Source organism: Selaginella moellendorffii, unplaced genomic scaffold, assembly GCF_000143415.4.
Source record: "Selaginella moellendorffii unplaced genomic scaffold, v1.0 SELMOscaffold_166, whole genome shotgun sequence".
In the NCBI taxonomy this organism is placed as follows: Eukaryota; Viridiplantae; Streptophyta; class Lycopodiopsida; order Selaginellales; family Selaginellaceae; genus Selaginella; species Selaginella moellendorffii.
The window spans coordinates 184,520-196,639 of record NW_003314426.1 but is presented as its reverse complement, the minus strand read 5'-3'; the positions used below and the strand labels follow the sequence as shown (position 1 = coordinate 196,639).

Below are 12,120 nucleotides of genomic sequence, written 5' to 3'. Positions count from 1 at the left end.
ATTTTCACCTTTTAATTACTATAGGATAGCAATGGAACAGACCTAACTTTTGAGATATGTGTGCTAAGGGCAACACCTAAGTTTTAGGGCTTTAGGCCACTAAACAAAATGATAGAATCAAACTCCTAAGCATATGCCTAATGAACAAAAAAATAAAAGTATGGAACAACTCTTGAATATGCAACTAAGGAGCGATGAAACAGGAGCACAAAACAACATTAAAATAGTCTTAAAACTTTTAGCATCCCAACATTAAAACAAACATGTAAAACAAAGCTAAAGCATTATTTCAACATATTAATGGTCTAGCGCAAGGATATAAATACTCCACTAGCTAACATGGTATGGATCTTAAGCTTAGACCTAAGCCAAATGTAAAATAAAGATAGACACACCTAATAGGAAGCTGTCCCCCCTCCCCATCCCCCAAGAATATTAGAATTAAATCTTGATAAAAATGAATTATAGAAAAGTTTAACAGCAAGAAATTATAACCGTTAGAATGAGGAATATTTTATTATATATTAAATATTTTAGGTATATGCTTTACACTATATTTTCTAAAGTAAACTAAAAATGCTATGCATACTATTGTTGCTCTATTAGTTACTCTACAACAAGATTATAAAACAAATTTTGCACTAGCCATTGTGTAATCTTTTGAAGTTCATCATTTCCAAGGGATCCAAGTGATTAACTATAATTGAAAAATAATATATCAGAGACATATTTTCTTATAATTTATTTATAAATTAGAGCAAATTTATTTATAATTATTATTATATTGCTAGCTATATAATAAATAATGCTGTAAGCAAAATTCATTTTTAAGTTACTGTATACTTCCTTATTTATTTTATATTACATCTAGATTAGAAATAAAAAAATAATAATTAATAACTTCCCAATCCAGAGCGCAGACCATACTTGAGCTCATGAGTTGGACAGTTAAGCTCACGAGTTGAGCTCAATTTTCAATTATAATTTAGTACAATTATTATAAACTTTAAAATTTTAAAGTTATGGTGAACTTAATAATTTCATAACTCTTTATATATTATATAGATAAAAATGTTCTAAAGGACACTTCTTGTTTTAATAATTTAAATATTTACTACATGCAATGATAGAGACATTTGTTAGAACATAAAATAAAATGTTTGCAAAAAGAGTATTCTTGTCACTTCTTTAAATTTGTACTCTGTGCTTTCTAGCTTGTAAATGTCAGGTTCATTAGAATTTTAAAATTATTAAATTTGAATTAAGATTATATATAAGGACGTATAACCATTTGAAAGGAAAAAAAAAACAACTATGATAGTACATATGCTCTCATAATACATTGCAACATCACGCACCCAAAAGATTACTATGAAATATTTTTTGAGATGATAAAGAAAAAAATGGAGACTCACGAATACTATGGGTAGTATTGCGAAAAGAACCCTCACAAGTATATGAAATGAAAAGTGAAATAATAAAATATTTTTATTAATTATATAAGGTATAATTAATTTATATTATTGATAGAGAATAAACATCGATAGTGTTTGAAAATCTAATTAGCTCCAAAAGTTTTCTGCAACTCGGCAATAATAAGACTTGTTTGGTGTATATGAATATCCACTTTAGGATCCTGGTGCAAGATGTTGATAAAGATGTAGTACATATGCTTGCAAAAGCATATGCCTTCCCATATTCCTCGCATTTCGTAAAGTTTGGACATGTGCAAGAAGGAAAGTCTTGAATGGCAATTATGTACTCTCCACCTTCTGTTTTGACTATATACTCCTTTGCAAACGCAATGATGTACTTTGTGGAGAGAATCTCATACTCAAGTGTTTGAGCCAAGTTTATTTTACCTTGCTTCTACTTGGAGATGGTACCAATAAATTTAACTGCCTTACCTTTCAAGATTAAAACCAGATTTCTCAAGGTTTTCAATCTCATCCGAGGTGAGCGCAACCCCATTAGCAACTGGCCATTCTTTAGGTACTGCATCAGGTTTAGTCTCTATAGTGTTTTCAAGCCACTTTGTATGGTTGACATCAATGTTGTAGCAATATAACCAACACCATCTTGAAAATTCTACTTGCTTTCGTTCCCCATAAAAATATGGGGCTGGAATAGAAGCAGACTTGTCACCACGGATCCAAGCCCAACACTTGCCTCTCAAAAGCATCCCCACACACCTTACAATTGATTTTGCTGGCACTCGATGGATTGCCCATTGCTTCGGCTCTATGCTACAATAAGCAATTTCAACTTGCTGTGATGCACTTTCTTCATCAGCCACTTGAGGTGGCTCGGTTCGGGGGTGATGTCTTGGAGCAGAATGATACTCAACATCAAGCTTGTGAGAGCTTTTTGCTCCAAGATCTGTGCTAACATCTTCACCAACAAAGGAAAAGCGACGCTTTGAGCGGACGGTCTTCATATCACCAATAGAAGCCTGGGGAGTGTACTCCATAGATGTTCCACGGACCACTTCCTCCACTGCAGTTGCCACTGTTTGTGCTGGTGGAGTCACTTTCTTCTTGTAACATCTCAATCGAAAGTCCTGTTCCCATGTATCTTCCTTCCTCAAATGCCAAGGCTTTTGAAGGTTGCTCTACAACGTGTATCAAATTTGATAGACATGTTTCATATAGACTCATTTTCCCTTTCCCTGCCTCAGAGGAATGCCAGCTCCAATATTTACTCTCTGAGAGATTCAAAATTGGGGTGTATGCAAGATCTTTAAGTAGTTGATCCTTATAAAAAGATGATATTAAAAAGCAATAAAAAGAGAGGAAAAAAAGAAAAACCAATCTGAAAAGAGTTATGTCCCCATTAGAACATTCTAACTTCCCACCACCCCAACCATGACTCAAGTTGTGGTAGACAATTTACGTCAGTATGGCTATTTTTATGCCACCACATTCAAATCTTGTTTGTTTTTGCCTTGTGCTCTTCTTCAGAAGGTACAGCCTGCCATTGTTTGCACAACTCTTTAAATGCTAATTGGAAATCTAGCTTGATAAGGTGGATAAACTTGTAGGGATAAATCCATTTTAGTTCAAGGATTGAGTTGATTTTTTATTGGAGTTTCCCCTCTTGAGATTCACACATCCAAGATTTTATCCTAAATAAAACAAAATGTAAGAGAGATATTATTGAAAAGTATGTAATAATATTTTCATACCTCCTGAGGCTAGTTGCAAGTTGCACATGTCGTAATAACTCCCGCAAGTTAGTCTCATCCAGTTGAGTATTCTTGCAGTCTGGATCAAGTAAAGTGCTTGTGATAAAATCCTTGAGCACTGTCTTTTGAACATGCTTTAGAGTTGCAGATGAGTTTCTTACAGTCTCTATTTGCATTGCATCTTTGAAACGGTTGACTGAACTCCCTTGTATCCCTTCCTGCATTGGATGTGTGTGTGTCCCAATATGTACTGCAACTCTACCAGCCTCTCCATCCCATGGAAGAAAATAGTATATCTTGGCCCCGTAGATGGCACAACACAATGGAGCATTCTTGCAAAACTGACACTTGAATCCAACACCAATGGTGTCACAGATGAGAGGATTGGTTGCAAATCCTTCAAAAAATATGGAGTTTTTTACCACGCTCTCAATTGCATGCTTTATTCACACAATCCAAATACCCACCACAATGAACCATGAACACTGTGCCTTTGAAATGCTGGAAATGTGTGGTCTTAATCTTGCACTAGTTGTGAAAGTCCTGCTTCGTCTCGATCCCCTTTTGTTTTGAGCTGACAAAAGGTGGTAGTTCAAAGAAGATATTGCCATTTTATGTAGATGGGAGCTTGCTAACGGGCCTATCCAGAAAGGAACACACGATAGAGAGGTGTGAAAACTGGAAAGCATTGCAAACAACTTTGAATATCAGTGAAGTTCGAGTTTGGAAAATTCTTAGCTTGCACTAGACTAAAATCTCCATTAGAACTAGAATAGGAAGAAATGATGATGACCGAATCTTGCTTCACATTCACTTTGGCAGGATTGCAGCCTCGCACTTTGATTGGAGATCCAAAAACTCGAATCTCCTTTAACTTGGAATGTTGTAAATCCCAATGTTGTCCACCTTCACCTACACCTAAAAGAAGAAACTCCGATTGTTCAACTACACCAATGTTGTTGCGAATCACAGCCTCCAATGAAATAGAACTGACAGAAAGATCAAAACGTCGGCAAAGAAAACTTTCTGAAATAAGACTTTGAGAGAAAAAAAGCGGTGGGTGATCTTGGTAATGCAAAAGGAAACTCTCCATTTTGTTGCCTTTAAGTTTTGGAACTTTAAACTTTTATAAAGAAATGTCACCTCAAACATGCGCTATGCCATTATATGAAAAGAAAGGGTGATTTTATTCTAGGATCTAACATTGAATAATGTTGTTATAATAAATTCTATATGAAGTATATAGGACTATGTTGTACAATATTAAAAGTCTGTATACATTGAATTCAAAAACATGCTCAAATTTATTATATGGACTAACTTTTGGTAGAACGGAAAGAAATATCACCTCAAGCATATGCCATAATATGAAAGATATGAATGATTTTATTCTAGGATCTACCATCAACTAACTGTTGCCAAACAAATTAAATATTGTACATATTTTCAGTACTTCATTAAAGCCAGAAATCGTCATATTCTTCTGAACTCATTTAAATATATTCCATCTTTGTAATACCATCTATCACCTATAGTAAATTATCTATATACATTGCTTTGGAAATAACACCTTACAATTTAATAATCTTATATTTTCTGACAAGATACTATTACTTGCAAGAAACACATAATTCTCATTTATAATTTCGTACTATCATCAATTCAACACATGCGTTTGTGACATTATTTCCACATTATAGCATAGTCATATTAAAGCACACCTCCATTATTAAATTACAACTCAAAAGGACTTTGTCATGTGATCAAATCTAGGATAGAATAGAAATTGTACATTGCTAGCAAATATTTGCAGAATGTAATGAGAGTGGGAGATTGGGAGTGACTGTGGGATCCATCAGCGATGAACAGAATGCCGCCAAGAGTAAGTTTTTTACTCCTCCACTCCCACACCACGTCCAGTGCCGCCATTGCCTAGGGCCGCCGCTGCCCATCACCGCCATGCCCAGTGCTGCCGCGCCCACGCCATGCCACGCCCAGCGCCGCCACTGCCCAGGGCCACCGCTGCCCAGCACCACCGCTGCCAAGTGCCCAGGCCGGGCATCAGGCCGGGCATTTGGCCGGGCACTCCGCCCGGGCAGGCCATCGGTACACCAGCGAACCGGCACCCGTGCCAAGTGCCTGTGCCAAGTGCCCGGGCCAGGCACTCTGCGCGGGGCCGGCAAAGGCACTTGGGGGCAGGCCGGCCAAGGCGCTTGGGGGCGGGCCAGTTTGCTGGCGAACCGGCCCTCCCCCAAGCACCTTGGCCGGCCCGCGTCAAGTGCCCGGCCTAGGCAGTTGGACTTGGCGCTGGGAGGAGGGCCGGTTTGCCAGCGAATCGGCCCGCACCAAATGCCCAGCTAGGGCACTTGGACTTGGCATTGGGAGGAGGGCTAGTTCACCAGCGAACCGGCTCCTACGCCAAGTCCTTGCCCCAAAGTCCTCGCTTCTTATGCATTTTTAATTTATATTATTTTCAGAAACGGAAGCAACTACAAAAGGAGAAGGATGTTGGATCAAATAGAAGACATGAGGAAGATGAGATCCAGGATGACAATCAAGTTGGCCTTCAGATAGAGATTTCCACAGTGACAACTCTGCCGTCTTCACAACCAGATAGCTCTAGTCCACATGCACCCCCATTTTTGCCACCACCACCATCGATGCCACCACCACCATTACCACTGCCACCACCATTGCCACCTCTACCTTCATCACCACCATTACCACCACCGTCATCACCACCATTACCACCAATGCCATCATCGCCATTATTACCACCACTACCGCCACCATCATCACCACCAGCAGCGCGATTGTCGTCACTACCATTGCAGCCACAACCACAAATGCCACTACTCTTAACATATTCACAAAATATGGCAGAAACTAACTACATTACAAAGTAGTGCCCAAGTGCGCCTGACGAGGGTGTAAGGCCCAAGCTGAGGGCTAAATCTGATAATGGTGCTACTGGAGGTGTAGCTGAATCTGAAAGAGAAGTGGAGTTACTTAAACACATTGTAGACAAGCACTTACAAGAGACAGTTTTGAGAACCAAAGAAAAGGCCATTCACACGACTCTAGAGTTTCTCAAGTGGGAAGGCCCGGGAGACATAATCCGAGAAATCCCACTATGTCGATTCACTCAGACAAGCATCATTCGGTCTGCTTCACCACACTTCATCAACATGAACATCTATAGTCTGTACAAACATAATGGCCTTGGGACAAACATAGGTATGTTCCTTGTTTCGGTCTTCAAGCCAGGAACGACAAATACCCTCTCGGTGTCACTAGAAATCGAGAGGGTTTGGGATGACATTTGGAAAATGAAGTCCCGCAAATTTGACAACATGCTTATGAGCCATCTTGAGACTCAACAATTTGTGGGGAAAATGTTCTACATTATCGACGAGAATCATCGCTGGTGTGCGTGGATAAAGTGCATCAATGAATGCTTCCGAGACAATCCTGTCTATCACATCAATGTTCTGGTTGGACATGTACATACGAGAGGATCTCTAGATGTGGCAAGGCTTGTGATAGCTTGCCACAAAATTAATGCATAGGTACCACTCCCTCTTCAATCACTTTTAACAATTTGTGTTTTGCAAGTTAGGATAGTTTGCAGTGTAGAAATGAAGCCTAGTACATGATATTGAGCAAATCCGGTTTCTTGCCAATCTCGACGAGGATGCAGTCTGCAGCCACTATGGTGATGATTTAGCATCACTTATTCGGCATCATCGAGGTCGTCAAGATGCTAATAGATGGTACAAGAATCCAATGGCTTTTATAACAGCTGTGTGGAGTAAGGTATGTTTTTACAAGTATACTTCTTATCATAGAATGTTTGTGTTATCTTCAGCCATTGGTGAAGGTTAAGCAAGATGCATATGCACAATCGTATCGAGCTGAAAATGATCAAGAACTATTGGAGCATTAGCTACAATTGACAAGAAAATCAACAACACAAAGAAGACAAAGGTAAAGAAATTACTTAGTGTGGCTGACCCTCGACGCCCAAAGGAGTGGTTTGATATTATAATAGAAATTTCTTGTCATGAAAGTAAGTATTGTTTGCGTTTACATGAAGGTTACTCACAAAAGTTATTTCTTAGTGGGCAAGACTCCAGATGAGATTATTTACAACATCTCAAAGTCAAAGCTTACATATGAGGAATAGATACACATTCTCAACGACCTTAATAACAGACTCAGGGAAGGAGAAAAAGGTTTGGACAGTATAATGGAGACTGTGATGAGGAGGACCGTCTACATTTCACTAACTGTATATGAAAGGGAGATGTGTCTAGCACCTTTTATAAGGGATGATCTTGAGCAATTTCCATTCAAGGACTTCATCACCACTAAGCTTATAAAACTCGGAGAGGACTGGCTGCCAAAGAAGGCCACAAGCACGACTCCATTTGATAAACAACTTGGCCAACTTTACTTCATGTGTCGAGCGGCTTTTAAATAACATACAATTTCTCAACTATACTCAATTTGTTTATATTCTATTATAGGTATCTCTAATATAGAGGTATTCCTCTCGAAACACCGGTATGCACACGACTCCTAAAGCATGGTGTGAGAGATGGAGGCATGTACCCGACAACAATGAAGTTTCCAGCGGCAATAAAGCAAGCTTGTCCTTGGGAATTAGAGATGCCAAATTATACACCAACCCACCAAGAAGCTACAAGAGGCAACAATGAAGACATGCCGAATGACAAAGATGATGGCCATGAGAATGTCAACACTGTTGGTGCCAATGGCGAGGAGACTGAATATGGCGGTCATAATGATTTGCAACTTTAAAGTTTTCATATAAAATACTATGAAGTTCTTTATTTTGCCTCATATCTAGAACTGGAAGAGTATCAAGTAAAATTTGAAAAACAATATATGAGAAACTCTATATTATCCTATAAATTACAAGGATTAACACTGACAAAGAGTCTAAAATTAACATCATTAATCTAGAGGGCACAAAATCCAACTTCTGGACATGTTTTAAGATTGATGTCATGATGGTTAAACACTAAACAACTTAAAAGAGCTAAAGATTGTTCTAGCTATTTGAAAACTTGCCTCAATCTAACCAAGCACCTAGCTTCATTATTTGTTATTCTTTGCATTCAAGTATGCAAAGAAATCAGTGGAATTGAACGATTGGTTCCTCAAGGTATGAAAAAAACAAGAAACCTGGATCAATTCATATATATATATTTCTCTCTCTCTCCATTTGACTCATCCTTTCTATAATTTTGCAGACTCGTCAAAAAAGGGGAACTCATTCACCCTGTACCACAACAGAACTTGCAGGGGTGAGCTTTTGAGTGTTCTGAAGCTACTCTCTTGTTTTGACTTCCAGGTTCCTTGGATTCAATTCAGAAAGGCCTGTAGGAAAACGTTTCCCTGTAAAAAGGTCAACAGGTCAAAGGTGCGAATATTCTCTCTACAAAAATCAACAATCCCGCCATTTTCTTCATCGCATCTCCCGAGAATTGGGATAGCTCTCCAGCTTCCACTCGATCTCTGCCCACTTGAGGTGAGATGCATGGACCCTACAAGAAGCCAGCCGTGGACACCACGCTGTTGCATCTCCCGTCAATGTGCTGTTTACCAATCCTGTTCCTTGAACCGAACCTGACTACAAGAATGTCGGAAGCCCTTGAGTTGTTCAGCAACCTTGATCGAGAACAACTCGGCCTGGCAGAAATGCAATGAACTGGCAACGAATTCATATTTCTGAATCGAAATCAGCATGCTGAAAAAGACCAAGACTACAAAGATGACAAAAAGGAGCAAGTAAATCTAAACAACTACAACGATCAGCTGCAAACAGACATGTTAGAAGCCAAGCAGAGAATCAGAGTAATGAAAGAAACTCACCAAACAGATTGCCAGGCAGGATCGCAGAGGATGTCGCGCGCGGATGGACGCTGGTCGCGTCTTGCTGCGACCAGCTCCAACACCTTGGGCGCAATTGATGGGTGTTGGTACGCCCAGTCTGCTGGTAAAACGCCATCCCGGACGTCAATCAATACCGACTCCCTTTCCTACACAGATTCACCAAACTAAGCAAGCACGTTGCACAAACTGCAGCCAAACCTGGTCCGGGGGACACCTCCAATGAAGTTCGAAGAGTATAACTCCAAGCGCAAGCATGTCAGTGTAGGTTGAGTTGCTCCGGCGCTGGGGAGAGTAGTAAACTGCTCTCCCCTTCTTGATATTTTCGGTCTCGAGCATGGACTCCTTATTTTTAGCTGTAAGCCAACAAATGAGAGATGGAAGAGATGTTTCATTTGCCTACCAAGACCGAAATCTCCCAGCTTGATGCGTCCATCGTCTGTGACGAAGATGTTGTGTGGTGCTATATCCCGATGAACACCCACGTTGTCGTGCACATGCGCCACAGCTTGAAGAAGCTGCCTAAACGCATCTGCAGGTGGTGACTCACCGCCGAGGAGCACCGACTGGAGCGAGCGGCCACAAAACTCCATGACAATGTACACTTTCGACTTGCCCGGCTCGCCTTCCTCCTTCCACATGTCGAAGTATTTGACTATGTTGGGGTGTTCGCAGCGCTGGAGCATCTCTCCCTCCTTGAAGACGAGCGCGACATCCTGGTCTCTGGACTTCGTTGCTGTGCGAACCTTGATGACTTTGATGGCGTAGATTTGTTCGTCCTCCTTGCTACGGCACTTGTATACTTTCCCGGACGCCCCCTGGCCAACACAAGCGAGCACTTCGTAGCTGCTGCAGAAGCGGCCTGGACAAGAGAGACAAGGGGCCACTCAGAAGCGAAAAGATGCCAAAGAGAGAAATTATTGTATCCACCTGCTGCTGCAACTGGAGTCTCCCCTCCCTTTTGGATCGATTCCACGATCCCGCTCACAACATTCGCCGAGAGCATCTTGAATCTCTCCAAGCGTTGCGCCATTGCGAGGAATTGCCGAACATATTCTGCAAGTCATGAATCAAACCAGCAAAGAGTCGTGTCAGCCAACAAAAGGAATTCTTCGTACCAGCGTCAGGAGCAGCCTGCAACGCGGATGCATCATGATCAGTTTCTCCTGCTCCTGCTTCAACGAGGATCTTCGTCAGACAAGTGCAGATGTTTCAAGTTTTGACCAACCTGATCGAGCTCGGTTAATCGGATCCAGTGGGCGGGTCCTTTCGAGCATGACGTCGGATCGCTTCTGAGTGTGTAGTTTCTTCGGACCAGCAGCTCTCTTCCTCTCCATGGTGGACTCTGGTCAGTGTTAACATTGTGAGTCGTTGCTGAAAGCACAAAAGAGATTGAGGAGTCGTTACTGCACTTATCCAACGGCTGGAGCCTAGAATGTGCACATCAGCTGTCCGTCAATGGATTCACAACAAACTTGCTACAATTGCATGCTCACCTCCTTCCGCCTCGCCAACAGTAGGCCGCAAACCAGCAGCGCACTCACCTCTGCCCTTGCCAGACGATCACGGCAGCCCTAGATTTGGAATCTAAGCTGCATTGAGGATCGACGCGCTCCTCCGGCTCCCTTGGGCTTTGCCAATAGTAGGGTACAAGAATACAAAAAGGCCACGTCGGATAGAGTTTAGGGCAGACGTGGCACCTTTGGTTACCTTTTGTGGCCCTTCTACATTTCCACGGAATACGAGTCATTTTTTAGGGTATCATGAAGAAGACACTCATTCTCGATCTAGACAATACACTGGTATACGCTCATAAGGATCTTGTCTCTTCTGTGAGTTTCAGCATGGAATTCGACGATGATGCACCACTCCACATCATGAAGAGACCAGGCGTAGATGAATTTCTGGGGAAGGTTTCAAAAGTGTACGATATCGTGGTGTTTAGTGCCGCCCAGGAGAAGTATGTCAACCTTGTGGTTGACCATCTGGATCCTACTGGGGGGCTTGTGTCGAGGAGTGTTAGGCGCCAGCTTTGACTACGTGGTCAACGTTGGTCAAAGGGAGGCTCAAGGGTATATTAAGGCATGTTAGGGTAAGGGACTTAACCTACCCTAGGGCTCACAGTGGAGCGGCGGCGCAGGAGCTTTTGAGGTAGCTCGGGGGTGGTTGGGTGGTGAGGAACCTCAAGAGGTGGCGTAGCATAGTCTAGGGCAACGAGATCTTTGTCTTTTTGCGCCGGATCATAACATTGGTATCAGAGGATTGGTTGCGATGGCCGACCAAGCTGAACGCTGGAATCCTATCATCGATGGTGGTGCCGACGATGGTGCCGACGAAGCTGCGGAGATTTGGACCATTCAAGATGTGGTGCATGAGCTGCGAGCCCTTAATAAAAATCAGCAAGAGATGCAAGATGAGATGCATGGCATGATGGATACCATGCGTGGGCGTGTTGAGGCACTCGAGGCTGGACGGGGTAGCGCTCCAAGTAAGCCTTCTTTGGTAGATCGACTCAAGATTCCAACCTTTTCCGGTGATGGTGGTGTGGACGAGTGTCTTGCTTGGCTAGCCAATGTGAAGAAGTTCTTGGCTGCTAGAGGAACTCCAGATGCAGAGGCTTTAGTGGCTATTCCGATGGTTTTGCGTGATGCGGGTCTTCGATGGTGGAATTGGCTTGAGGAGTCCCGTGTTGCGGATAAGAAACCACCAGTGTCTACCATGGATGAGTTTGAGGCTGCTTTCCGTTTACGTTTTGCCCCTCATTACGACGTGGAGAATGCTCGTACAGAACTTCGCCATTTCCAGCAAGGGAAAATGACGCTTGGGGATTATATTGAGAAGCTTACTCGCTTGATTAGTCGTGTTCCAACGAAGGATCCAGATCAGAACAAGTCCTACTTCATTGATGGCCTACATAGTGAGAGCATGCGGCAACACTTGCGTCATTCTCAGCCTACAAAGAGTTTGGAGGAGCTCTTTGATGCGGCTCGTCGCCTTGACAATGACAAGCACAAGTC

General features: G+C 42.1%; 1 protein-coding gene across 4 annotated transcripts; it reads right to left on the bottom strand.

The window, feature by feature from the left end:
* Positions 1–8,917: 8,917 nt before the first annotated feature.
* LOC112343576 (eukaryotic translation initiation factor 2-alpha kinase-like) lies at positions 8,918–10,761 on the bottom strand. 4 transcript variants are annotated; one of them, XM_024667277.1, is made up of 9 exons: positions 10,600–10,761; positions 10,511–10,533; positions 10,332–10,448; positions 10,222–10,278; positions 10,034–10,159; positions 9,507–9,965; positions 9,305–9,459; positions 9,086–9,252; positions 8,918–9,028 (listed from the first exon to the last, which is right to left on the bottom strand). In XM_024667277.1, the coding sequence occupies exons 3-9, from the start codon at positions 10,438–10,440 to the stop codon at positions 9,025–9,027; spliced, it is 1,077 nt and encodes a 358-aa protein (XP_024523045.1). In that variant the 5' UTR covers positions 10,441–10,448; positions 10,511–10,533; positions 10,600–10,761; the 3' UTR covers positions 8,918–9,024. The 4 variants fall into 4 exon arrangements, with proteins under 4 accessions (XP_024523045.1, XP_024523048.1, XP_024523047.1 ...); XM_024667280.1 differs by having other exon boundaries at positions 10,222–10,275; XM_024667279.1 differs by having other exon boundaries at positions 10,516–10,533.
* Between the last annotated feature and the right edge of the window lie 1,359 nt (positions 10,762–12,120).